This window comes from Anomalospiza imberbis, chromosome 24, assembly GCF_031753505.1.
Source record: "Anomalospiza imberbis isolate Cuckoo-Finch-1a 21T00152 chromosome 24, ASM3175350v1, whole genome shotgun sequence".
Taxonomy (NCBI): Eukaryota; Metazoa; Chordata; class Aves; order Passeriformes; family Viduidae; genus Anomalospiza; species Anomalospiza imberbis.
Window position 1 is genome coordinate 5,835,143 of NC_089704.1, and position 26,145 is coordinate 5,861,287.

Below are 26,145 nucleotides of genomic sequence, written 5' to 3' on the forward strand. Positions count from 1 at the left end.
ACCGATACCGGGACAGGAACAGGGACCAACAGACGGACAGGGACAGCAATAGGAACCGCGAGAGGGAGAGCGCTGCCCCGCCCACCTGTGTCCATCACCCATCTGTGTCCATCACCCACCTGTATCCATCACCCACCTGTGTCCATCACCCATCTGTGTCCATCATCCACCTGTGTCCATCACCCACCTGTGTCCATCTCCCATGTGTGTCCATCACCCGTCTGTGTCCATCACCCGTCTGTGTCCATCTCCCACCTGTATCCATCACCTATCTGTATCCATCATCCATCTGTGTCCATCACCCGTCTGTGTCCATCACCCGTCTGTGTCCATCACCCACCTGTGTCCATCTCCCATCTGTGTCCATCATCCACCTGTGTCCATCACCCATCTGTATCCATCACCCATCTGTGTCCATCTCCCGTCTGTGTCCATCACCCATCTGTGTCCATCTCCCATCTGTGTCCATCACCCGTCTGTGTCCATCACCCACCTGTGTCCATCACCCACCTGTGTCCATCACCCATCTGTGTCCATCACCCACCTGTGTCCATCACCCGTCTGTGTCCATCATCCACCTGTGTCCATCACCCATCTGTGTCCATCATCCACCTGTGTCCATCATCCACCTGTGTCCATCACCCGTCTGTGTCCATCTCCCACCTGTATCCATCACCTATCTGTATCCATCACCCGTCTGTGTCCATCACCCGTCTGTGTCCATCACCCACCTGTGTCCATCACCCATCTGTGTCCATCACCCACCTGTGTCCATCTCCCGTCTGTGTCCATCATCCACCTGTGTCCATCTCCCGTCTGTGTCCATCACCCATCTGTGTCCATCACCCGTCTGTGTCCATCACCCGTCTGTGTCCATCACCCGTCTGTGTCCATCTCCCACCTGTGCCCATCACCCACCCGGCTCCATCACCCGCCCCCCGGGTCCCTGCCCCGCACACGCGCCTCCATCGCTCGCCCAGCCCCTGTCCCATGTCCGAGCCAGGGTCCCTGCCCCTGCCTGCCCGGTGCTGGGCAGGGAAGTGAGGGAATGGGGAACGCACTGACGGAGAACGTTGTTTATTTGGTACCCGCTATGATCAGGAGATGGGGAAAGGATGGCACTGGAGGGATATGGAGGGGTTGGAGCGTGTCCAGGGAAGGGAACGGAGCTGGGAAGGAGCTGGAGCCCCAGGACACCTGAGGGAGCTGGGAAGGGGCTCAGCCTGGAGAAAAGGAGGCTCAGGGGGGACCTTGTGGCTCTGCACAGCTCCTGACAGGAGGGGACAGCCAGGGTCGGGCTCTGCTCCCAGGGAACAGGGACAGGAGGAGAGGGAACGGCCTCAGGCTGGGCCAGGGGAGGTTTGGGTAGACACCAGGAGGAATTTGCATTAGTGAAGAGATCGAATCCACTCTCACAGGACCCTAGGAAAGAGAAACTCCACTTTACAAAACGAGGTTTCATTACGCACACACAGAACAGGAGCGCTTGGCCCTCATTAACAGGAACTCCCACATTGAAATGTGTGCTCAAAGTCCACCCTGCCCTTGTGACAGGCACTGCAACAACACAGTGTTAGGTCCAACGACATGCAGGTGACATTTTCCAGGTCAGAAAGGGGCACAGGAGCTGCTGGAGCCCCTGCAAACCACGGGAGATGTTCTACCTCAGGGTCACACCCAGGTGTTGCTGGATTTCCTCCCGAAAGTGCAGCTGCATCTCCGCTGCCTCCCGGCAGCCCAAGGCTCTGTCACAGGACTGGAAAGTCACCCTGTAGCAGAGGCTCCTCCGTCCTGTCCCTGGCTGCTGGAAATTGTCCCTTAGCTGGATGGAAACGACCATTTCACCTGACACCCTCCTGGCAAGGGTGTGAAAAGCCACTTCATCAAACTCCTCCCCGTCAGGGACCCAGAAGCTGACATCGTGCACGTAGGAAGGTGGATAGAGGGAAAAACTCTTGAAAAGCCTCAACTCTCCCTCAGGAAACTGCCTGAGGAAGCGCCTGTCCGATGTCCAGAGCATCCTCCAGTCGGATATTCCACACAGCAGCATGGCCAGGAGGTCCAGGTTCAGCGAGGCCGAGACAACAACCAGCTCATGGCTTTCTAATTCATCAGGAGCCGTCCTGATAACCCCCACACAGGAGCCCGAGGGCTCTGCGTCTGTCCCCGCACAGAGGAAATGTTGAATTTCACCAAGCTGCCCTTCAAAAGCAGCAAAGTCATTTAGCTCAGCTCCAAAACTTGTGGCTTCCTGCAGGCTGATGCTGGGTTTGACGCCAGAAGCGCCCTGGTGAAGGGAATTCACGGTGGTTTTAATGTTATCCACCAACATCTGGATACAGCTGTTCTCTGTGCCCCTGCTAACTGCAAGCACAAGGAGCATCTCGTGGAACACAGGCATGGAGTGGGGAGTGATCCGACATTTCCTGAAAACTGGCCCGCAAAGAAGCTGAAGAGCCCCTGGGGAAAAGGCTCTTTTTTTAATTATTGCCTGAGCATGAGGCAGGAGAGAAGGCCTAAGGTAAAACTGCTTTGCAATTGGGCATCCTTCCCGTCCATACTCATCTGTGTCCTGGCCAAAATGGGAACACAAAACTGCATCTGCCAGTCCCTGAGACATGTTCTCAGTGCCTGGAGCCTCCCCTGGGCTCACAGCAATCCAGAAGATGCTGGAGTGGCAAACACCACCAGGGTGACCTTGCTGGAGCAGAGGAAGGCAGGAGCTGAGGTTCTGCAGTGGAAAAGCTTGGCTGAGCCCTGCACTGAGCTTCTCCTTTATTGTCCTGACTGGATGACTTGAATTAACTTCGAGGAAACCCCTGTGAAAAATAAAAGCGCAAGTTACAGACAGTATCTGTGATTGCCTTCCTGTGGCCATAATTTACCCAAAACACTCTTAAGCCAGCAACTACCTGACCGAGCCAAGTCTTTCACCAAAGGTGTTGCACATTTTCAGGGTACTGGGGTTTGTCTGCAGGTTACAATCAAGAATTAACTGCAGTTTGCTGGTAAAAAAGGATTTCCCAGCCACCATATCCATTTACCTGACTCCACTGCTGGGCATTCCCACTGAGAGCTGCTACTGCCAAAGAGAAACTAATTGTAAAACTCACCTATTAATTTTATCCACAAGGATTTGTGGCACTTGAAAAGAAACTTTTTGGCTTCCCAGTTGAGTCTGGCAGCTCACGGGTGTGAAACACAGGGGTGCTGTGCTCCGTGTGAAAATGTGGTTCAAAGCACCCTCTACACAGAAGGATTTATCCTGACTCCTGAAAATACACAAAAACAGAGCAAAGTCACTGCTAATTTCTGATATTTAATGTGCCAAATTAGGCCAGAGGTCTCTGGCAGCATCAACCCCCAGTCCCCCTGTCTTTAAGCTGAGATTGATATTTGTTCTGAAACGGATGCTTTTGACCTTTAAAATCCTCAGATGGTCTTATTTTTAGAGGGTGCTTTGGCAGGAAGCTTGCATTTTAATCTTGGTTATTCTGCTTAGAGATGAACAAGAACTGCAGCTATTTTAAGGGAAATTAAAAGGAAAATTAAAAGGAAATTTTCAAGGAAAATTAAAAGGAAAATTAAAAAGAGTTCCTCTCCAGCCAACAAGGTACTAAAAGAATATTCTAGCACTGGAGCATTTTAAGAGCACAAACATCAGAATTGCAGTTCTGCCTCGTGATGGTTACCTGTAACCTGTGCATTTGTATCCATCGATAGTCTCTGCTTCAAAAGGATGAACGTGGCTCAGGATAAACCCAGCTCCCGCTGCCACAGCCACGATTTGCCAGCTGTTGTGCCACTCCCTCCTGGGCTGGTCCGCAGGAGTCCCTCCCTGGCCGTTGCAAAGGGCCACGTGGATTTCTCCCTCCTGTGCCAGCACCTCTGCACAGCTGGAAGGGAAGCCAGGCAAGCAGGAAATCCTGTTAGCACAGCCCCAAATCCCCCGGTGCCCGAAAAACACCCGGAACGCAGCTGAAAAGCTGTGCCACGGAATTGTTTCGGCTTTACTCACCTATGGAAAAAGCCGGCAAGGAGCTGCCTGTTCTTCACCACCCCGGCCTTCCTCCCACAGTGAGGGAAGTTGAAATAAATACGATCAAATTCCCGTTCTCCCGGTAAAAAGTGCTCCTTCAGCTTGGTGCAGTCCACGGAAAACACAACCTCGGCTCCTGCGACAGCAAAACAAGGCTCTGATAGCTATCAGGGAGGAAAATTTTAAAGAAAGGTGGGAATGCAAAACCTCCAGGGCGTTTTTAAGTAGGCGAGAGCTGCCTCGAGCATTGGGAACGCCAGGAAGCCCTGTGGGCTTCTCTTTGCTCTCTTTCAAGGCACCAGAAACTTCTGAAAACAGTTGAAAATAATAGTTTCGGTACTATTTCATCAGATCTTAAGGCATTTTATTTAGCCAGCTGGGCCATTCCAGTCCCTCCCCTGAGACGCCTGGAGGGGCGGGGGGCTCCCAAGGGACACGGCAGTGATGCCACCCTGGGTGACAGCAGGGCGACAGCGATGCCGGGAGGGCGACAGCGATGCCGGGAGGGTGGCAGCGATGCCGGGAGGGTGGCAGCGATGCCGGGAGGGTGACAGCGATGCCGGGAGGGTGGCAGCGATGCCGGGAGGGTGACAGCGATGCCGGGAGGGTGGCAGAGATGCCGGGAGGGTGGCAGCAATGCCGGGAGGGTGCCAGCGATGCCGGGAGGGTGTTAGCGATGCCGGGAGGGCGGCAGCGATGCCGGGAGGGCGACAGCGATGCCGGAAGGGTGACAGCGATGCCGGGAGGGTGCCAGCGATGCCGGGAGGGTGTTAGCGATGCCGGGAGGGCGACAGCGATGCCGGGAGGGTGGCAGCGATGCCGGAAGGGTGACAGCGATGCCGGGAGGGCGACAGCGATGCCGGGAGGGCGGCAGCGATGCCGGGAGGGTGTTAGCGATGCCGGAAGGGTGACAGCGATGCCGGGAGGGTGGCAGCGATGCCGGAAGGGTGGCAGAGATGCCGGGAGGGCGGCAGTGATGCCGGGAGGGTGGCAGCGATGCCGGGAGGGTGGCAGCGATGCCGGGAGGGTGGCAGCGATGCCGGGAGGGCGGCAGTGATGCCGGAAGGGTGGCAGAGATGCCGGGAGGGCGGCAGTGATGCCGGAAGGGTGGCAGAGATGCCGGGAGGGCGGCAGTGATGCCGGAAGGGTGACAGCGATGCCGGGAGGGTGGCAGCGATGCCGGGAGGGTGGCAGCGATGCCGGGAGGGTGACAGCCGAGCTCTCAGCAGCAGCTCCACGCCCATCCCCGCGCTCCCCGGCGCGCACCCACCGCTGTCCCGCAGCCGGCGGATGCTCCGCGCCGCTCCCCCGCGCCCGGCCGCCTCCTCCTCGCTCTCGTAGCAAGTGGCCACCACGTGCGTGCCCTGGGCCCCGCACAGCGCCGCGGCGAAGGAGAAGTTGCCCTCTCCGAGCAGCAGGACGCGGCGGAGCGGCGGCCCCATGGCCCCGGCCGGGAGCGGCGCTCGCAGCCCCGGGCGCTCGCAGCCACCGGCGCTCGCTCATGACGTGCGGCCGGTCAGCGGCCACTGCTGGTGGCGTTGCGGCCCCGCGGGCATCCCCGGGGACTCCTCGGCAGCCGCTGGCCCGCCCCCGGGCGCGGAGAGGCGGCGGTGTCCCGGCGAGGGATGCGCTGCGGCATCCCCGGCACCGGGAGCGGTGCGGGAGCGGGGACTCGGGGAGCTCTCCCGGCCGCCGTGCAACAGGAAATGGGTGTTGCGTTAAAAAAAAAAAAAAAAGAAAAAAAAGGGGCGTTGAAAAAGCCGAGGAATCGTAGACTCGCAGAATGGTTCGGGTTAGAAGGGGCCTTAAAGCTGATCTTGTGCTGGGACGCCTTTCGCTACCCCAGGTCAGGTTGCTCCAAGCCCCATCCTCAAACGCTTCCAGCCACTTCCCAGCTCCTCTGGGCAACCTGTGCTCGAGCCTCACCACCCTCACAGGGTAAAATTTCTTATTAATATCCAATCTAAGCCTGCTCTCTGTCGGGTTGGAGCCATTCCCCCTCGGCCTGTCACTCCAGGCCTTTGCGAATAGTCTCTCTCCATCTTTCCTGGGGGCTCCCATCGGGTACTGCAAGGCCACAATTAGGTCACCCTGAAATCTCTTTTCCAGGCTCAACAATCCCAATTCTCTCAGCCTTTCCTCATGGCAGAGGAGTTCCAGCCCTGGAATCAATTTAGTGGCCTCCTCTGAACTGACCTTTACTGTACCTGCAATTTTTATCCTTTGACAATTTTTGTGCTGCTTGAATTCCCAGAAGGGAGGAGCAGAGACAGACGGGAAGAGAAGCAGTGGAAAGGTGCTGGAAGCATCATTAGGTGTCAGATAATTGCAGACGTAATAGGTATAATAAGAAGGTCCCTAATGCCTCAACAGGGTGATACAAGGTAAATTAATTGCCCTGCCTCACATATGTGTGTGGTGCCTTTGAGAAGGAAGGAAATTATGGTCTAGAATATCTACAACAGCCAGGCTTGGGTGTCACCTGCCCCATTTGTGTGCCCACAGCTGGCCCACAGGGCAGGGACAGTGTGTCAGGACAGGGTTTCACACAGATAATGACAGAGGAAGGTTTGAAATGGGCAAAGCTGAGCTCCTGCACAGACCCACTGCCACAGTTTGTGAGCTCTGTGCCGGGCACTGGGTCCCTGTGGCCTTGAGAGAATCATTTTGTTTATTTTAAATGATTTGTAGTCGCCTGGAGAGGTGCTGGGTACTGAGAAAATAGTTACCACAAACCTTCCCATTCCAATAATTACAAAAAACCCCTCCAAACTTGTATTTAGCCATGCTAAATGTCAGTTTTCCTTTCCAGCACACTCACTGCTTTGGAAACAACCTGCTTCAGATTAGAGGGAAACATCAGAGAGGGAATTTCACCTGTGCAGAACTGGGATGATCTGTTGGATGTGAGGAGCTTCTCGATGATGTTTGTGCCTGGAGATGACAGAGGTGTTTTCTGTCATTCCCCCCGTGCTGGGCTGTGCTCCTGTGCCACCCCAGAACAGGTATTTCAGGTCACTCAGGAAGTGGTTCTGCATTTCAAGTATTCCTGTTTGGCTGACCTCATCCAGTTTATCCCCAGAGAGCTTTCACTCAAAATTCCCATTTCTGGCTGCTGATTTGAGCCTGACAAACCCCTGCACTGTTAAAAAGATTTCCCTCAGTGGCACTTTCTGGCTAAATTCTTACTATTTCACATTTACTTCCTTTCAGCCTTGGTTCTTTTAGGATTTGAACAAAAACCTCATTGATTTCCAGGCCACCACCCTGAGCTGGAACCTCTTTTGTGCAGCCCAACTGCCCAGTGCCGCTGCACTCCAGGCCTGCAGGTGGAGAAGGAACAAGAAGGAAGCAGGGAAAGCTCCAGAAACCCCCAGGAACCGGTGGTGCAGTGATTTCCTTCCAGCACCAAGACCTGTCACACATGAAAGCCATGTGGGAAATGTTCTTCCTGCTTTTAATCTGTGTTTTTTTTTTGACCTCTGTGTGCTTCTGGGGTTTGTTCTTGCGTGCAGAGGTTGTGCCTGGCCAGACAAGCCAAATTAACTTAGCTGGGAGAGCTAATTAGAACCAGCTAATAGGAACCAGCAGACCTTGGAAAAGAGGGGGGATTTGGGGTGTTTGACAGTGACCCCCATATCACAGATGCTCATTTTCTTTTTCTCACCCACAGCCATGGAAGGATGTCCTCCCTGCTCAGCTGAGGTGTGCTGTGATCCCTGCTAACAGAACTTTCGTCTCAGCAGGTCTAAGGAACACAGAAATTAGGTCAGGTCATGACTGAGTCTGATGGTCTTTGTGACAGATCTGTCCTTTCTGAAGATGAATTTCAGAAATTCAGTTCCAGTCATCCAGACATCCCTTTCTACCCCTTTGAAGAGAGGTGCTAGGCAGATGAAGATGCCTGAAAAGGACCTTAGTAGTGGTTTGTATCACTCAGCAACGCTGGCATAAATCAGATTATTGCTGTAGACATCAGATCCTGCTCAGTGTTTGAAGGGCACTAACAGCAGAGTTTCAAAGGGATGTGATTTGCATCATCAGAGCAAGATGTTTGCCTTCTCTTTGGGTAGATCTGTTTTTACTGCAGCCCTGCAGTTTTCACCTGAAGCTGCTCTGAACTGGCTGCAGCCCCTGGATGTTTCTCCATTACATGAATCATTTGAGAGATTTAAGATACGGTTGTCTTCCAGCCAGCTGTTATCAAATACCCACACTTCAGATGGGTTTCAGTTGGCATGGAGCTGTTTTACCAGTTTAATCTCCACGGGAGAAACTCTCCTGTTGCTTGTGAAACACTCTGAAATCCTCTGGCAGCGTTGAAGGGAGAGAGAACACAAGGTGTGATGAGCAAAGTGCTTCTGAACACCCAAACAAGCTGTCCTGGACACGCCTGCCACCCAAAAAATGGTGTTGCCCCGCACCTTTTATCCACCTTTCTCAACCCAACCCAAAACAAACCAATCCAAACTGCTTCTCCATGGTTTTATTTGTTAGTAAACTTACTCAGCATAAATAATACGAGCAGCCATTCAGTACAGCCGGCACCTGGTGGAGGAAAGAGCTCTGGAATGGCTCTCCAGGGGTGGCTTTGGGGACAGCAGAGCAGCCCTCACTTCCTCTGGGCGCCTGCGATGGCCGGTTTGTCCTCGCGGGTGATGGGGATGGTGCGCTCGGGGACATCGCTCTGCTTGCGGGGAGCGCTGACGGTCAGCACCCCGTCCAGCGACAGCGACGACGTGATGGTCAGCGGGTCCACGTCGTCCGGGATCCGGTATTTCCTGCTGAACTCCCTGGCGATGAAGCCGTGCTCGTCCTGTGCAAAGGGGAGGAGGAAATCCTCACCGCGCAGCCTTTTCATGAAGGAGTGCTCGCCCGGTGCCGCCGCCTTAACCACGGGGTCTTTGCTTAAAGGCTGGGAATGGGGAGTTGGGGCTCTCAAAGGAAAGCCTTCCAGGGAGTTAAAAGGGTTTTGAAGACGAGCTGTCCCCTTTAGGGAGCCAGACTGGGACAGTGCCCGGGCTGCAGGTGCCTGCAGGTCCGCGGAGTTTACAGGGCGAGGCTCTGTGCCCACCCCTGTGCCAGCCAGAGGCTGCCCTGCGCTCTGTGCTGGCATTCCCGAGGTGCCATTCCCAGCCACAGCTGCCCTCAGTGCCTGGCCCCACTGCTTGGTTATCCTCCTAGCCCAAAAGGATGCCAGAGATGGTGTCAGGATTACAGGCCCCCAGTGCTACAGGGAGCGCTGCATTTCCTGGTGACACGCTGTGCTCCTAGGGGTGGCATTCCAGGGACACAGCGACTTTGGGGACAGGGGATGGGGACTGGAAAATGCTGTTACATCCAGCTCAGGGCATGGCTTTGCGTTTCTGCCTGCCCAGTGTCCACACAGGTCTCCAGAGCCAGCAGGGAGAGGGATGAATGACAGCAGAACACAACTTTTAAGGATTAGAAACTGCTAGCTGGGCCTAGAAAAGGTAACAGACAGGGCAGTGCACTGATTCATTACGTGGCTTGATTGATAGAGTTAATTTTTAGCTCATTGGATGCCTCCCTGCATTCCTGGCCTCTTCCCAGAAAGAGGGGAAGCCCAAAAATGCCCATTTCACAGATGATTTTCCAGTTCAGCTCACAGTTCATGCAACATCAGCAATCAACCTCCACCCTCTTGCAGCCCTGGCTGGGATCAGCTGGGGGCATTGCATGGAGCATCTTGATTAAAAAAATGACAAATATTTGAGATGAGCAGGGGATTGTCTTGCAGTCACCAGAGGTGAGGGAGCTCACAGTGACTCCCTCAGTGGTGAAGTTAAAGCAGGGGGTACCTGGCGCTCCTCGTGCTTCCCGTGGATCTCGATCATGTCCCCGAGCACCTTCACCTTCAGCTCCTCAGGGGAGAAATGCTTCACATCCAGGTTCACATAAAATTTGTCCTTATCCAGTCGCATCTGCAAAAAGCAGGAGGTGACTTCAGAGAAGAGCAAAAGCAAGGAGGTGACTTCAGAAAAGAGCAGGTGAGGCTTTCAGTTTAAAAAGGAATGCAGTGGGTCAAGACTCAAGCTGGTCTCTACACACACACGCTGATCTTTATTTTGGGATCAGATCTGAGTGGCTCTGTCCCTTGCTGGCCTTGTGTTAATGCCCATCACTGCAGGACCTGAGATTCTCCACTTGAATTGGTTAAAACTGACTCTTTATTTAAAACTGACTCTTTATTTAAAACTGACTCTTTATTTTGGCTGCTTCACTGGGCAGCCAGGCCCAGGTCACTAAATCAAGAGGGACGTTATGCAAGGATTAGAATTATGCTTTCACTCCTTCTGCTTGGAACAGCTCCTCAAGCTCCTTGTAAATAAGACAGTTGACTTGCAGGACAGGCAAAAGCCTCTTGGCTCAGCCTCTGGAGGGAGGAGGCGCCTGCTCCATGATCCTCTGGGTCCTGGATCTTATTAAAATGCTGCTTTTCTGGGCAGTGGTTGTTTGAAATAGGCCCCTTTTCCCTCAGCAGCCATGGGCTCCTGCACTGCTTGGCATGAGGATCCCACTGCCCCTGTGCTCTTCGCTTCTCACGTGGGAGTGGGATTGAAAGTTTGGTGCAGCAGAGTGGGAAATTAGAGAAATTAGGGAAATTAGAGAAATTAGGGAAACTAGGCTTCCTCCTTTCCTCTGCCAGCTCCTAGGGTGACCTGCCATGCACACTGAGCTCTGTTCCCATCACTATGGCCAGACTTGCTCCATCCCAAACAATGCAGAGGCGCAAACACAGCACCTTTTCCCCCAGCCTTTTTCCTAAAATAAAACCACCTAGGAGCATCTTCCAAGCTCTCAGCTCTCCTGGGCCTCCAGAGCCAGCAGGCTGTGCCCCCAGCAGCCACAAAGAGCCCGAAGAAGCAAAGATTACCTCCGAGAGTCCTGTCTCTAGCCAACTGGGCATCCGAAGGATGGGGGATCTCATCAGGAAGGGGCTGAAGCTGGGGGAAACAGGGAGCAGCTCCGACTCCGGCAGGTGCTCCCCGAAAATCTGGTCAAAGATACGACTCGGTGCCAACCAAGAGAAGAAAGGTCTGCGGATGAGGGGGTTGTGGATGGTGATATCCATTGGAGAGCGCTGGAGGAGCCTGGCAAACCACTGCTGCAGTGCCGTGCCGGGAGCGGGGACAGCTTTATATCCTGCAGCTGGCCTGGCCTTCCACCCCCCCGAGGCCTCTTGAACAGTGGTGTCAGGGATTTTATTGTCCCGCTCCTGGGCTGGGCCCTTCGGCGGTGCCCAGTAGCTGTCTGAGGGATTTGAGCGCTCTGCTGAGGAGGAGGGGGAAGGGGAGAGGAAGAAGAGGAGCCCAATGGGGCAGCAAGAAGCCGGAGTGGCCCGGCGCCCGCGCCGCTGCCCACGTGCTGTTTATCCACAGTCCCGGGCGGGCTTGGCCCGTGTTCCAGCTGCCCTGGATGCCAGCGGGATCAATGCAGCTCCTATCTTTGGCTCACGGGGACCGGGACAAGGGGCCCTTGTTCCCGGGACCTCGGCTCCCGCATCACCCGCCAGGGCTGAGCCTGTCCCGGCAGCAAAGGGAGCCCCAAAATCAGGGCTAGGGGAGGTGCCAGGAGGGCTTTGCTGGGATCCTGGCACTACAGCTGTGCAGCCCAGCGAGCCCTCGTGGTGTGTGTGAATAAAGGATGGATCCCTCCACCAGCACCTCTTGTCTTTTGCCCACTGCAGAGCACGTTGTTCTGGAAGGAAGACCCCCAGGTTGTGACCCCAGAGAGAACCTGGGCATGGTCACGGCCTCCAGGGTGCTGCACTGCACCCAGGGGTGCAGAACACCTCTGTCTGCCTCTGCCCCTGCACTAACCTGCTTTCCTGCAGCTCTCCTCCTAACAATCCATGCATTTACTTGAATTCCTGCCTCGCCCGTGAGCCCAAATCACAGGGATGGGTTCAGCCTAGCTCCTGTTGAAGGGCAAGATCTTCTCTGCCCGTGAGAGCTTGCAATTTAAACACAATTTTTGGCTCAGAGACAATGCCAGCTCTGCCAACCCTTTGCAAAAGGCTCTGAGCCTCTTCCTCCCGGCTTGGCTGCAAGAATAGGGAGCAGGATTTGCTCTGTGCAGCCATAAATACCCTCTCCAATTCCCCATTACATCAACAGCACTGCACCTGCTCTCCCGCACTGCAGGGCTCAAGGAAATCTCTGGTTTCAGGGTGTGCAGAGCTCAGCTGGGCACTCCTCCCCTGCTGCAGCACCAGCAGCCCACCAGCCCTGCTCAGTAGAACTGGATTTAGGCCAGGTTCAGAGCCTGGGTTAACTGGTGATGGCTGGCACCAGCATTTCTCCGTGGCATTGTGCCAAAGCCCTGGGCAAGGGAAGAGCCTGGGCAGCCAGCAGGGCTCAGGATGGGGAGGTGACAGCAGTGGGACCTGGACCCTGCTTCACTCCCTGCAGCCCTTCACCACTAAAGGAACAGAAGACTTGAGCTCAGCTCCTGGGAAAATCAGGCTCCTCACGTAGGGAACGGGAGGGGTTTGAGCCCCAAGCTCACAGTGGGGCAATGGGTGTGGGCTGTGGCTTCATTACACGAGCTGAACAAGCCCCAGCCACCCACGGGGGCTCAGGGCCACCAATTCCAGTGCCAGGGACTCCCTCAGCCACTCCAGTGAGCCTCTCACTGGCCCTTGCTTTGGAGCAGCAGAGCCTGGGGTCTCTCCTGCTCCTCTCAGCCCCTGAGTCCTGGCTGTGCTGGGCTGCCCATCCACCCCCTGCTCCAGAAGGGACCCTCACAGTGTCCCCGAGGTGTCCCCGAGGGGTCCCTGAGGTGTCGCCTGCCCTGCCTGCCGGAATGCAGCGAGAAGCTTCCCTCGCCGCCCTGGCCCGGCGTCCTGGGGCCTGCGCGGGGCTATTTTGGTCCATCTTTTTTATCACTCCCTCCTCCCTCTGGAATCCACCCAGCTGGAGCCTTGCAGCCTGCAGCCTTCACTCGGAGAGGCTGCGAGGGCTGGGAAGGAAGGAAGGAAGGAAGGCAGGAAGGAAAGAAGGAAGGAAAGAAAGAAGGAAGAAAGGAAAGAAAGAAGGAAGGAAGGAAGGAAGGAGGGTGCCCGTCCTGGACACGCCATGGCTGCCCGCACCGTGCCCCACGCCTACCCCATGAGCTCTGAGTATGAGTTCGCCAACCCCAGCAAGATCTACGACCAGAACTTTGGAGAAGGTAAGGAAGGAGGTGGGATCCCCCCCCCTCTTTGCACCTTTCTCCCCTCTGCTGCTGGAGGGCTGGTGGAATTCCCTCTGGAGAGCTTGAGCTCCAGAGGGGGAAGCTGGAGCTGAGGAATTTTGAGTGGAGGAACCCAGATCAAATCAGGGAGGAACAGCCAGGGAATAGCCAGGGAATAGCCAGGGAAAAAGCAGGGAAAACTAGGGAATAGCCAGAGAAAAAACAAGGCATAACCAGGGAGTAGCCAGGGAATAACCAGGGAAAACCAGGGAATAGCCAGGGAATAGCCAGGGTATCTCTCCTCATGTCCACTTCCCCATCCATGCCCACTGCTGCCCGTCCCGTCCCTCCCTCATGCCAGCCATGCTCTGGCATTCATGCACATGCTGTGAAAACATGGAGCCAAAGCGCTCAGGGGAGGGGGGGAAAGCTTTTCCAGCCGGGGGGATGTGGAGAAAAGCTGAGCTGGGGCGTTCAGCACAAAGCTGGGCAGTGGCTGGCCCAGGGGAAGGAATGTGGGCAGCAGCAGAACCATTCAGCACCAGCACAACAGCGTGAAAAGGCAAAAAGCTCCAAGGAAAGCCCTGTGGACAATGGCGCACAAAAGGCCTTTAGTTCTTCAGGGCGGTTTCTTCACCATCAGCAGTTTCCATGCCCATCCCTGGCTGCGGGCTCGGCTCTGCAGAGCTCCCAGTGCACCCACCAGGCCCTCCCCGTGCAGCCAACATGTCAAGCTGGATGCCAGCCCCGGGCTCGCTGGCAGCTCTGGGCAGCCCAGTGGCACGCAGCAGCTGGCAGGGATGTGGCTCTGGGTGGGTTTTAGGGGCACAAAGGTGGGAACTGCAGCAGACTCCACCCCTGCTGCGGGGATGCGGCCAAGCCAAGGTGTTCTCCGGGTCCCAAAGTGCTCCTGCCTGCTGCTCCAGCCCCATTCCCTGAAACTCCTCACTGAGTCTCCCGTGCAGGTGTGTCCCCATCGGAGATTTTAGCCCCTGCCCTGTACCACGGCTACTACATCCGGCCCCGGATCAACAAGCAGCTGGAGAGGGGCACCTCGGAGATCTGCCTGAACGAGCACAAGTTCCAGGTGTTCCTGGACGTCTGCCAGTTCCTGCCCGACGAGCTCAGCGTGCGCACCGTGGACAACCTGCTGGAGGTGGTGGGGCAGCACCCGCAGAAGGCTGACCGCCACGGCTTCATCTCCAGGGAGTTCACCAGGACCTACATCCTGCCCCTGGATGTGGACCCCTTGCTGGTCAGGGCCACCCTGTCCCACGATGGCATCCTGAGCATTGTGGCTCCCCGGACGGGCAAGGAGGTGAAGGCCAGAGTCAACGAGGTGAAGATAACCCAGCAGGAGCAGCCAGTGGGGGAAGAAGAACAGGCTGAGGAAGGAAAAGAGAAGGAAAAATCCTAAAGTCCGCAGATCTGGGAAGGTGGGGGGGGGGGGGGACAGGGACGGGGAATCCGCAATGCCAGACCCCTGTTTCTCACCATCAGTGCTTAGCAGGGCCCTGAGGCAGCCACACTTCTGCTGCTGATGGCTGGGAACAAAAGGGACTTGGAACTGGAAAAAAGCGTGGGACTGAAGTGTGAGTGTGAGTGACTGTAATGAAAGTTTTCTCCTAGGCCAGGTGACCATGAAGGGAGCTCTGCTCTCACCCAGGGTCACTCCTACCCTTACCTGTGAGGTGTGTCTCAATGGACTGTGCTCCAGTCCAGAAGGGCACTGGGAAGAGAGAAAAGGGGATCCCAGTGCCTGGCTTCTGAGCTGGAGGCTGAGACTCGTGGCTGTGCAAGGTGGCTGTTGCTCTGTAAAAGTGCCTGCAGCAATCAGGAGGAGAGGGGAATAAATCTGCCTCTGCTCTTCTCTTGTTTGCCTTGGATTTGTGACGCTCCTGTGCAGCAGGAAGGATGGACAGTGCCCAGTTGGGGCTGAGCTCACCTGTGGAAGTGGCACCAGTGGGGACATGGAGGGATTGTGGCCACCTCTGGGCCTCAACCCCTGGCCCAGCTGCTGGTTTAGGGAGCCCAGAGTGAAGTGACCTCAAGGACAAAAAGGTGAGGAGTGATGAGCCCTTGGAAGGTCCCTGGGCATCTCCAGAGCTGCAGCTGGGATGAGCCCGAGTTAATGGGGCACAAATGAATGCCCAGCCGCAGCCTGTGCCTGCTCAGCCCTTTAGTTACGGGACATCCTTCACACGCAGACCTTTGTGGGGCGACTGAGCCCAAAACACTGAAGGGAGAGGCTCTGCTCAGCCCCCAGTTGCCTTGCTGGCAGCCCAGCCCCGTCTGTGAAGGCAGGGAGGGGCTGAATTTGGCCCCTTTTGCAGACGCTGTGATGCTACGTGAGCAATGTCCCCGTGGTCTCGTGATGGGGACAGGGATCGTGTGTGCTGCTGGCGTTGGCAGCTGCTGCCCCAGCGGCCCCGGGGCTCAGCAGGTGACAGTTGCCACCCTTGTGTCGTCAGGGCCGAGCCAGGCATAAAAAATGCTGTGTCAGTGGCTAAATTTGGGGGTGCCTGGCATGCCTGGGTGCAGCTCTCCCAACAGAGAGGAGGGGAGGCTCCAAAACCCTGGGGGATGTGACTTCCCCCTCTCCCCGGGGCTCTGCTCCACCCCACTCGGGGCAGGAATGCCTGGGGCAGGAATGCCCTGCCCAGCACATCCCTTTGGCACTGGAACACGCGTGTGAGGCTGGTTTTTGTCCCCTGCCAGGCCAAGTGGGATCCAGAGCAGAGCACTGCCCGGCTATTTTCAGCTCTCTTCTGCTTCCCAGCCCTGGGGATCAGTCAGATGAGGAGCAGCCCTGCCTGCCAGGCTCAGGCTCAGGGGGCACAGCGAGGGTGGCTGAGCCCAGGGCAGAGCAGGCGCCCTCAGTGTCCGACCTCCTGCCCTGACCCCTGAAGTAGAACCAGATAAGCTGTCAAAATAAAAACTCACCTTTCCAACAGGCATTGTCTAAGTCATTAATAATCATTCCAGGCACAGTTCTGGGCTGGGGACTCTCAGTCACCTGCATCCCTTTCACCCAACACCCAGCCAGAGCCCAGATCTCAGGAGGGCTGAGCTCCTGAGCCCTGTGGCGAGGGCAGAGCCCCGGGGGTGTGTGGGCTCAGGTGTGGCCATCACGTCCTCAGTCCCCCTCACAGAAGGGACCCACAGACCCACAGACGCACCGTGGCTCTAAAAGGCCTCCCTGTGTCCCTGCTCTGGCAAGAAGTGCTGCTGGTCCCTTTGCTCCCTGCAGGTTTCCTGCGGTGGGGATGGGCTCCTGCTCTGCCTGGGGATGGGGGATGGCCAGCAGGTGAGCCCGGAGCTGGGCAAGGAGAGCACGCACACGGTCTGGCACGCATGGCACAGCCTGGACCATCGGGTGCCACCTGTGCCTGCCCAGCAGCTCCGGGGGCTGACAGCAGCGCTGGGGCTGCCCGGGGAGAGGATTCGGAGACAAAAGGAGTGGCCAAAGCAGCGCAGAGCCCTCTCCCCTGCATTTCTGCTAGACAGTGCCAGCTCGCTGTGCGCTGTACCGCTCCTGTCCCCGTGCCTGAGGGACCCGCACGCTCTTGCCATAAAAATGCCCAGAATTAATAGAGACTGCACAATTTCAGCTCCTCCTGGCCCGGATTTTGCTCTCCCCTGTTCATTCTCCCCCGCCGGGCGCTTGTGCCGTGCCGGTGTCACAGCAGCGATGCAGGACCGGGGCTGGCAGTGCCCGGGGGCGGGCAGGGCTGTCCCCGCCGCTGTCCCCGCCGCTGTCCCCGCAGCATCCCCGGAGCCCTGCCCGCCCCCATCCCCGCCGGGCAGGGAATGCGGAGTGGCAGCCAAGCGCTCCCCGGCCCCGCCAGTGTTTTTGATGCTTTTCTGTTTCTCTGGTGGAGCTCAAAGCGGCAGCTCCAGTGTTTGCGACAGAGGCTGATGGGAACAGGCTCCCAGCCGGTTTTGTTTTCCTCCTTCCCCACAAAGCAACAAAGGCCGAGTTATCCCAGAAATCACAACAGACGCTGGCTCATTAAAACAACAGTGTCTGTGGCACGGCCAGAGACACAGAGTCTGCAGCTTCCCAGGCAGGGACAGGCTCTGGGAACACCTGCACCCTGCAGGACCCTGAGAACACGAGGCCAGTACTGAATCCCAGCTGTCTGCACAAATCTCATCCTGGATTCTGTGATGTTTCTCCAGCCCCAAGCTGAGGAGCAGTGTCAGAGCAAGGCTCAGGCTCTGCAGGTCGCAGTGCTGCTCCCCCAGAGCCAGCTGTGACCCTTCCAAAGCAGAATCCTTCTCCTTCTGCCACTCCAGGACAGGTCCAAGCTTTGCTGTGCCCTTGGGCAGGTGCTAACTGGGGCTGTGAGCCTGGCTGAGGGTGTGGGTACACCTGGAGTAGGAAGCAGGGCCAGCTCCTGTCACAGAAAGGTGAATTAATGCTCAATTAATGCTCACCCGGTTGTTGGGCACCCCTAGAGGGATCAGACCTGCACAGAACCAGGGCTGATTGCTGGGGCAGAGCTGTGGGGCAGAGCTACTGCTCAAACAGAAATGATATCGTTCAGGAGGATCTGTTCTCTTAGACCTGCCTGAGATAAGGTCCCAGGAATTACCCAACCCTTAGGGCCAGGAATGACCAGGGCTCCGGTCACTCAGGCTGGACAGTCTGAGGGGCTCTCACCAGGGGCATAGATGTGAAATGCAGGTCCCTGGTCCCGTCTGACCCGCTGGGGCTGAGCCTGAGGGCTGCACTGCAGCTCCTTAAGGCTGTGGGGGTCCCCCGGGACCCTGCCACTCTCAGAGGCACAGAACTGAACCCTTTTATCCAGGTAGCTTGAAAGAAAGTGGATTCCCACTGTCCCTGAGGCTGTGGGGCAGCAGCAGCAGACCTCAGCTGAGACGAGAACTGCAGGAAATCCGCTCCTTCCCAGGTGATGCCACCCACGGCACAGCCTTCCTCGAGGTGCGAGGGTGGGCAGCGGGAGCTAGCCAGGAACGGCCGCTGTACGAGTGACCAGAGTGAGTTTTAGCCAGGAACGGCCGCTGTACGAGTGACCAGAGCGAGTTTGAGCCAGGAACAGCCGCTGTACGAGTGACCAGAGTGAGTTTGAGCCAGGAACGGCCGCTGTACGAGTGACCAGAGTGAGTTTTAGCCAGGAACAGCCACTGTATGAGTGACCAGAGTGAGTTTTAGCCAGGAACAGCCACTGTATGAGTGACCAGAGTGAGTTTGAGCCAGGAACAGCCGCTGTACGAGTGACCAGAAAAAGTTTGAGCCAGGAACAGCCACTGTATGAGTGGCCAGAGCGAGTTTTAGCCAGGAACGGCCACTGAAAGAGTGACCAGAGCGAGTTTGAGCCAGGAACGGCCGCTGTACGAGTGACCAGAGCGAGTTTGGGCCAGGAACGGCCGCTGTACGAGTGACCAGAGCGAGTTTTAGCCAGGAACGGCCGCTGTACGAGTGACCAGAGCGAGTTTTAGCCAGGAACGGCCGCTGTACGAGTGACCAGAGCGAGTTTGGGCCAGGAACGGCCACTGTACGAGTGACCAGAGTGAGTTTTAGCCAGGAACAGCCACTGTATGAGTGACCAGAGTGAGTTTTAGCCAGGAACAGCCACTGTATGAGTGGCCAGAGCGAGTTTTAGCCAGGAACGGCCACTGAAAGAGTGACCAGAGCGAGTTTGAGCCAGGAACGGCCGCTGTATGAGTGACCAGAGCGAGTTTGAGCCAGGAACGGCCGCTGTACGAGTGACCAGAGTGAGTTTGAGCCAGGAACGGCCGCTGTACGAGTGACCAGAGCGAGTTTTAGCCAGGAACGGCCGCTGTACGAGTGACCAGAGCGAGTTTGAGCCAGGAACAGCCGCTGTACGAGTGACCAGAACAAGTTTGAGCCAGGAACAGCCACTCTATGAGTGGCCAGAGTGAGTTTTAGCCAGGAACGGCCGCCGTACGAGTGACCAGGGCGAGTTTTAGCCTTTTTGCATCTTGTGACGCCCGGGGCCACGGCGAGCCCTCGCCCCGCGCTGCCGGGAGCGGGGCACAGCTCCGGTAGATGGCACACGGCGCCAGCGCTCCGAAACCCGACCCTGGCAGACACTCCCCGAGCAGCCGGGGCCGAGCAGGAACCAGGAAATACGAGCTCAGCCTGTCCAGAGAGCGCTCGGGCTCCCCGGGGGAAGGAGCGCCATGGGCAACCTGTGCAGCTGCGGCCGGCCCTGGTGAGTGCGGCTGCGGGCAGCGCTCGGGAGTTTGCGCCCCTCTGCTGGGCTCGCCGGGGCTCCGAGCCCTGCACCTGGCCGGGAGGGACAGGTGAGCACGGCGGCACGGCCGTGCAGGTGTCCCGGGCAGGGCAGCACGGGCACAAGGAGGGGTTTTTGTCACATCTCAGCCCGGACGGCAGCGGCAGCTCGGGGTGCTGCAGCCGCCCAGCAGCTGGGGAGGAGCTGGGGAAATCCTCAAATCGCCGTCCTCAAATCTACCTGGCGCTCCCCGGCCAGGTCGACACCATAAGGTGTCCCTGTCAGGGGCCCCTGGGACAAGGAGGGCGCTCAGCCACCCTGTCCTGCCCTCAGCCGTCCCAGCCCCTCTCCCTGCCCGCGTCTGTCTGGGGTTTATTTCTGCTCGGGAAATCCTGGCCGCGGTGTTGAGATGCTGTGGCTCTTTGTCCCTGGGAGGGAGGGTGACACTTTAATCCCTCCTGGCTCCTGCTGTGCCCGGCACCTCCTGCTCGCAGAGAAAGGGCATCACTCGCTGCCAAGTGGGAATATTTTCAGCTCTGCGAGGGGAAGAGCCATGGATTTCAGACGAAGCTCCGAGGGCGTTCTCTCTTCCGACGCTGCTTTTGTTCAAAGTACGAGAAATTCATCCAGTTTTTAATAATTCCAAGAGGCACAGCATCACCTAGTGGAGGAAGGCTCAGGAGCTGAGGACACCGAAGTTCTTCCAAGCCCTGAGCCTCGAGGAGTTTGGGATTTCGGAGCAGGAGTTGAAGGTGGGAGGTGGAAAGCTGGTCACCCACCAAAACTCCCACTTTTTATTTCCTCTGCCCTGTGGCAGAGGGTAAATGAGGCTCCCAGGGCATCGGCAGGTAAGGGCTCGATCAGGGGATGCCTGGGGCACAGTCTGAGGTCTTTAAAGAAAAGCTGTCACAGCAAATTTATTCTGTCTGGGAAGTCATTGCTGAAGGAATTGTGCCCTCGGGTCTGGGCGCCTCTGCCCCCGTGCGGGGCAGGCCCAGGCTCTCACCATTAAAGTGGCACTAAAGTGGCACAGACGGGGAAAGCTGCCCAAATCCAGGCCCCAGGATTGTGTAGGGCAGGAATCAGGGTGGCCTTGGCACGGGGAGAGGGCAGGCGGCAGTGCAGGAGCAGGGCCGTGGGCGCTGCCCTGGAGAATTCTCTCAGGCTGGGAGCTCCGACAGCCTGGCCCGGTTTGGAGGGGAGGGGAGAGGTTTCCCTGCTCCCATTTCCCGTGCCACACGTGTCCCCATTCCCAGGGAGAAGCCTGGCTGTGATCATCCTGCAGACAGGAATAGCTCCAGCCCACACACTGCCTGCAATGTTCCCTCCACAGAGGGAGCAGCCTGGAATGCCAGCCCAGCGCCTGTCTGCCCGCAGAGAGGGGAGGGCCCTGCTGCCTCTGCCCCACAAGGGGCTGGGCTGGTGAAATCCTCCATGCCTGGGTGCTGGAAGTGCCCCAAAGGTGCTGGCCTGGTCAAATCCTCCGTGCCTGGGTGCTGGAAGTGACACAAAAAGTGCTGGTCTGGTCAAATCCTCCATGCCTTGGTGCTGGAAATGACCCAAAAAGTGCTGGTCTGGTGAAATCCTCCATGCCTTGGTGCTGGAAATGACCCAAAAAGTGCTGGTCTGGTGAAATCCTCCATGCCTGGGTGCTGGGAGTGCCCCAAAAAGTGCTGGGCTGGTGAAATCCTCCATGCCTGGGTGCTGTGAGTGACCCAAAGGTGCTGGGCTGGTGAAATCCTCCATGCCTTGGTGCTGGAAATGACCCAAAAAGTGCTGGTCTGGTGAAATCCTCCATGCCTGGGTGCTGGAAATGACCCAAAAAGTGCTGGTCTGGTGAAATCCTCCATGCCTGGGTGCTGGAAGTGACCCAAAAAGTGCTGGTCTGGTGAAATCCTCCATGCCTAGGTGCTGGATGTGACCCAAAAAGTGCTGGTCTGGTGAAATCCTCCATGCCTGGGTGCTGGAAGGGACCCAAAGGTGCTGGTCTGGTGAAATCCTCCATGCCTTGGTGCTGGAAATGACCCAAAAATTGCTGGTCTGGTGAAATCCTCCATGCCTGGGTGCTGGATGTGACCCAAAAAGTGCTGGTCTGGTGAAATCCTCCATGCCTAGGTGCTGGAAGTGACCCAAAAAGTGCTGGTCTGGTGAAATCCTCCGTGCCTGGGTGCTGGCAGGAAGGGAAGTGCTCTGCCACACAAACCTGGGCAAGGAGGAGACACTGCAGACAGGGGAGGAGGAGGAGGAAGAGGCTGTGAGAGCCCCACAAAGGGGTGCTGCTGTGAGTTAAAGCCCAAATTCCTGGGGAGAACCCCCCAGATTTTGCCTGTGGAGGGCTGGAGGTGCCCCTGGGGCAGTGCCGGAGCCTTGGCCACCCTGCCTTGCCCAAAGCTGCCTCTGCCTGCCCAGGCCTGGTTAATCATTGCTGGCCATTCCAGAGCTCTCTGCCTGCATTCCCGGGGGTTTTTGTTTTCCCGCTGGAGTGCCAGGGCATGGCTGCACAGCCTGTGCTGTCCCCCACCCCGGGAGCTGCCTGGGAGAGCTGGCACAGGCACAGCCCTGCCCGGGGCACTGCTCTGTTCCCGGCCGTGCCAGGGCTGCCTGGCCAAGGCTCAGCCCGTGGCACACACAGCATTCCCTGGAGCCCCATCCAAGGCACTGCCTGCCCCCCTGGAGCTGCTGAGCAGAGCCACAGCCCCCTGGGAGCCCCTCTGGTCCGTGTGTGTGCGGGAGGGGCCGCACAAGGGCTGGCACCTGCTCCCCAGCCCTCTGAGCTGACATTTCCTTCGTGCATCTGTCCCAGAAGGGGACACGAGTCCCCTCTGCCAGTGCCAGCCTGCAGGAGCTCGGCTCCAGGCTCTGTTGTTACAGCTGGGATGAATTTGGCTCCTGTCCTCTCCTGGAGCACATCTGTGCTTGGCCTGTCTCTCTCTGCTCACACAGGTACAGCTGAGAGGAGGCTTTGGCTTGGCTCGTGGCGAGGGCAAAGCTTGTTTGGTTTGGTTCTGTTCTGAGTGGAACACTGAGAGCAGGAAAAGTGTCTGAAACCTTCAGTCAGACAGCTGCTCCCTGGGCAAGGGGGGCAGCGCTCGGGGAGTGGGGCTGGCAGAGCAGCTGAGCCCAGGAGAAGGGCTCGGTGCCAGCTGGGATCGTACCCTGCAGCCCGTGCCTCGGAGCTGAAAAGCCCCAAGGAGGGGAGCTCCCGTTCCTGGGGATGCTGCTGGGACGGGAGGGCAGGAGACAGAGCTGGGGTGGCTGTGGGGTGTGGTGGGTGTGTCCCAGAAGGAGGAAACACATCCCCACACCTTCCCTTTGGACATTTGGGCCAGGAGCTCAGGAGGAAACACATCCCCACACCTTCCCTTTGGACATTTGGGCCAGGAGCTCAGGAGGAAACACATCCCCACACCTTCCCTTTGGACATTTGGGCCAGGAGCTCAGCAGGAAACACATCCCACACCTTCCCTTTGGACATTTGGGCCAGGAGCTCAGGAGGAAACACATCCCCACACCTTCCCTTTGGACATTTGGGCCAGGAACTCAAATGTCCCTTTGGACATTTCCCTGCAAGGGTCACTCGGGCTCTGGTGTGGCTCTCCCCGGGCCTGTCCCGTTCCCTGGCAGCCCAGGTGTGGTGTGGGCAGGTTTGGGCAGGGCAGAGGTTTGGGATTTTCGGGGCTGATGTGTCTCTCTGATTTTAGGAAGTGTCCTTCGCCTTTCAAAAGAAAGAAGGAAAAGCAAGGTAAGGATGTGTGACAGTGCTTTGAGGTGGAGTGGCAGAGCCCCTGGGGAGGTGACACCAGTGCCTCAGCCTGAGGCTGAGCTCCCCTCCCACACTCCTTTTGTACTCAGCCTTCCTCAGGAGAAGTTTGAGGCAGCGTTTCTTTAAATCTTAAAGCAAGGAGGGTGATGTGCCACGGGATTTGCCAAGGGGGAGGGAAGGTCCTTCAGCAGTGCCTTTAAAACAACCAAGTCCCACCCCAAAACACACCCAAGTGCTCTCCAGCAGAGCAGGAGCTGCAGCCACCTCCTGCAGAAGCTGCAAACATCTGTCTGACAGTGCTCCCCAGAATCAAGGGCATTCCTCAAGCTGTGTCCTGTGGCCTTTGGACCCTGCTGGGCAAAACATGTTTGCCAGGCAGCAGAGGAAATAACAAAGTTAAAAGTGGATCTGACTCCTCCGAGGGCCTGACAAGAAGCTCTCTGTGCTGTGTCCGTGGCTTCTGCCAAGAACTCTGTGGTCCACAGCGTGCTGCCATCCTGGGAAACCTTATTTTTCCCAAAGAAACAAGCCCAGGCTTTCTCCTTGCAGACATCAGGGCAGCGTTAGGGCTGAGGGAGTCAGATGAGCTGGAAATCTGATTTGTGCCCAGCGGGGAGAGCCCATGGGCCAACACAGCACTGCTGCATCCCAAGGTGGAACAATAAGCTGGTTTTAGCTGAGCCCCTGGTGTTTCCTTTGCAGGAGCTGATGTGAGGCGTGAGGCTCAGCAGCAGCAGCCTGGCAGGAAGGTAAATAAATTACTTTCCAGAGGGTTTTTCCCTAAGTGTGTGTTGAGAAGACAGAGCTGCCCTGAGCTCCGTGGGCTGGGAGGACACAGGGCAGAGTTCAGAGCCATGAGTCCATGAATCCTCTCGTGCTGTGCAGCCTCAAACGCGGGCACCGTGCCCATGGCTTTTCCCACGTTTTTTGCCCCCTGCCTGTAGGAATGTGCCCCCTGTTGATGGAGGCACCAAATTACTCTTTGCTTAAAAAGGCAGAAAGCCCAGAAGTTTCTCTCCCAAAGACACCTCCTAGGACTTTGGGGACTTCACCTCAGACCTGGGGCTGCCAACTGGACAGAGGCCAAGAGGTCTCGCCTAGGTAATTCACCAGAAAAAGAAGAGAACAAAGGAAATAATTGCTTTTGTGGGGTGTTTTAGCAGGAGCAAGAGCCTCTTGCCCCTGGCTTGGTTTTTCTCTGTAAGAGCTTTGTGATTTTGCCATTCATTAGAACTTCTTCTGTTTCCAACACTACCTCGGAAGCCATCCTGCTAATTTTATGTCGTTTGGGGGAGCTGGGCTAGCTCGGGTGTGATGGGTTCCTCTGAGAGCTCGGAAGACCTGGCTGGAAGAGAAACACACCAGCAATCCCACAGCATCCCACAGCAAATGTGGGAGCAGCCTGAGGTGCCAGAGGCTGCCTGGTGCTGTGGGATTGCTGGCGAGCTGAGCTCCCAGAGCTTTTTTCTCCCCAAAGGTCCCCACGTATGAAGATGTCCCAGATGTCCCTGTCTACGCCACGGTGAGCAAGCCCAGGGGCGTGCAGCAGGATGACAGCATCCACTACGCCGACATCCAGGTGTTCTCCAAGGTGCGGGAGCGCTCGGCGGCCGAGGTGAAGAGCCTGCAGCTGCAGAACGCCACCGAGTACGCCACCCTCAACTTCCCCAGGGCCAGGCTCAAGTACGACAGCAAAAATGGGACCTTGGTCTAACAGACTCGGCGGCCTCGTCCTCCTCCTTCAGCAGGAAAAGGAGCTCACGGCTGTAGGTCCAAGGAAACCTCGCGGACACGTCTGAGATTTTGGAGAGGTGTGTCTGCCGCCTCAACGTTCTCACTGGGGAGTTTCCCGTCTCATTCTGCTGGCAAAAAACGCCTCCTCCCCTCGGGAGAGCTGCCCCTGGAGCTGGCAGCCCAGCTCCTGCCAGCCCTGCGAGGTGGCAGAGCTGCTGCTGGGCTGGTGAAGGCTCAGGGCTGCAGGCAGAAAATCCCTGCGGTGGCACAGCTCCAGCCGAGTGCTGCCTTTGGGAATTCAGGACTAAAGGGAGGGTTTTGTGTTGGTGTTAAAGCTCTGAGTGTGCAGAGGACACGTGGGTGGTGCTGTGAGGAGAGGACACCTCCAGCAGGATCTGCTGCTCTGTCTCCTTCCAACAGCTGCTCCTGGAGGTGCAGCCAGGCCCTGGGTGCATCCCCTTGTCCGAAAATCAGTGTTCTACAGCCATGCACAGCAGCTGGCAGCCAGAAACGCAGAATTAGGAGGGTAGAGAACAATTTCTGTCACTGATGGGCTGTTCAGAGGTGCATCCTCGCTCCTCTGTGCAAACAAGCGAGGAGTGAGCTCCTGGCTCTGACTGGAAGTGAAACAAGGGAAAATTGGCAATTTAGCTGCAGATCACTGCCTGTATTTAGGGCAGTTCTCCGAGTCCAGCAGCTGCCTGGGATACTGGGAATGAATCCTGGGCAGCTTCAGAGAGGACTTTGGACTTTGCCTCCACTTTTTCCTCCTTTTGTGCTGTCAGCCCTGGCTGTAAACCCCAGTGACACAGAGCACACCCCACGTGGGGCTATCAGCTCCACCTCTGAGAACCTGTTTCTGGATTTGAAATAGTGTCAGTAATTCAGTGTATCAAAGGTCCAAACTGGGCAGCACTGGCAGGGCACCAGGGCTCCCCAAACCCCATCTTCAGGCACTAAAGCAAGGCCTGGCACATCCTGCTCCTCAGTCTTGGCCTGCAGAGCAGATTCTGGGGCAGCCCCGGTCACTGGCAGCATTTAGAAATGGCTCCTTTTATCAACACCCAGAGCTTTGCATTTTATAGCTCGGCTGGGTGGGAAGAACATGAAGGAGTTCCTGCTCGTGGTGAAAAGTAAAGCTGCTCTGGACTGTGTTTGCCAGGGTGGAAGTGTTTGAGGACCAATCT

The 26,145-nt window shown here is 57.0% G+C and overlaps 4 protein-coding genes across 4 annotated transcripts; 2 read left to right on the forward strand and 2 right to left on the reverse strand.

Annotated features, from left to right (window-relative positions):
• Nucleotides 1–1,426: 1,426 nt before the first annotated feature.
• Nucleotides 1,427–5,690, reverse strand: FDXACB1 (ferredoxin-fold anticodon binding domain containing 1). Its single transcript, XM_068171967.1, has 5 exons — nucleotides 5,310–5,690; nucleotides 4,019–4,175; nucleotides 3,693–3,896; nucleotides 3,114–3,272; nucleotides 1,427–2,819 (listed from the first exon to the last, which is right to left on the reverse strand). The coding sequence occupies exons 1-5, from the start codon at nucleotides 5,479–5,481 to the stop codon at nucleotides 1,661–1,663; spliced, it is 1,851 nt and encodes a 616-aa protein (XP_068028068.1). The 5' UTR covers nucleotides 5,482–5,690; the 3' UTR covers nucleotides 1,427–1,660.
• A 2,820-nt stretch (nucleotides 5,691–8,510) lies between these two features.
• CRYAB (crystallin alpha B) lies at nucleotides 8,511–11,321 on the reverse strand. Its single transcript, XM_068172168.1, has 3 exons — nucleotides 10,938–11,321; nucleotides 9,862–9,984; nucleotides 8,511–8,855 (listed from the first exon to the last, which is right to left on the reverse strand). Exons 1-3 carry the CDS (start codon nucleotides 11,133–11,135, stop codon nucleotides 8,652–8,654), a joined length of 525 nt encoding a protein of 174 aa, XP_068028269.1. The 5' UTR covers nucleotides 11,136–11,321; the 3' UTR covers nucleotides 8,511–8,651.
• Nucleotides 11,322–13,045: 1,724 nt separating this feature from the next.
• HSPB2 (heat shock protein family B (small) member 2) lies at nucleotides 13,046–14,796 on the forward strand. The gene is made up of 2 exons (XM_068172307.1): nucleotides 13,046–13,234; nucleotides 14,203–14,796. Exons 1-2 carry the CDS (start codon nucleotides 13,141–13,143, stop codon nucleotides 14,652–14,654), a joined length of 546 nt encoding a protein of 181 aa, XP_068028408.1. The 5' UTR covers nucleotides 13,046–13,140; the 3' UTR covers nucleotides 14,655–14,796.
• A 4,612-nt stretch (nucleotides 14,797–19,408) lies between these two features.
• C24H11orf52 (chromosome 24 C11orf52 homolog) lies at nucleotides 19,409–25,040 on the forward strand. Its single transcript, XM_068172296.1, has 4 exons — nucleotides 19,409–19,440; nucleotides 23,163–23,203; nucleotides 23,927–23,973; nucleotides 24,702–25,040. Exons 1-4 carry the CDS (start codon nucleotides 19,409–19,411, stop codon nucleotides 24,936–24,938), a joined length of 357 nt encoding a protein of 118 aa, XP_068028397.1. The 3' UTR covers nucleotides 24,939–25,040.
• The last annotated feature ends 1,105 nt before the right edge of the window (nucleotides 25,041–26,145 follow it).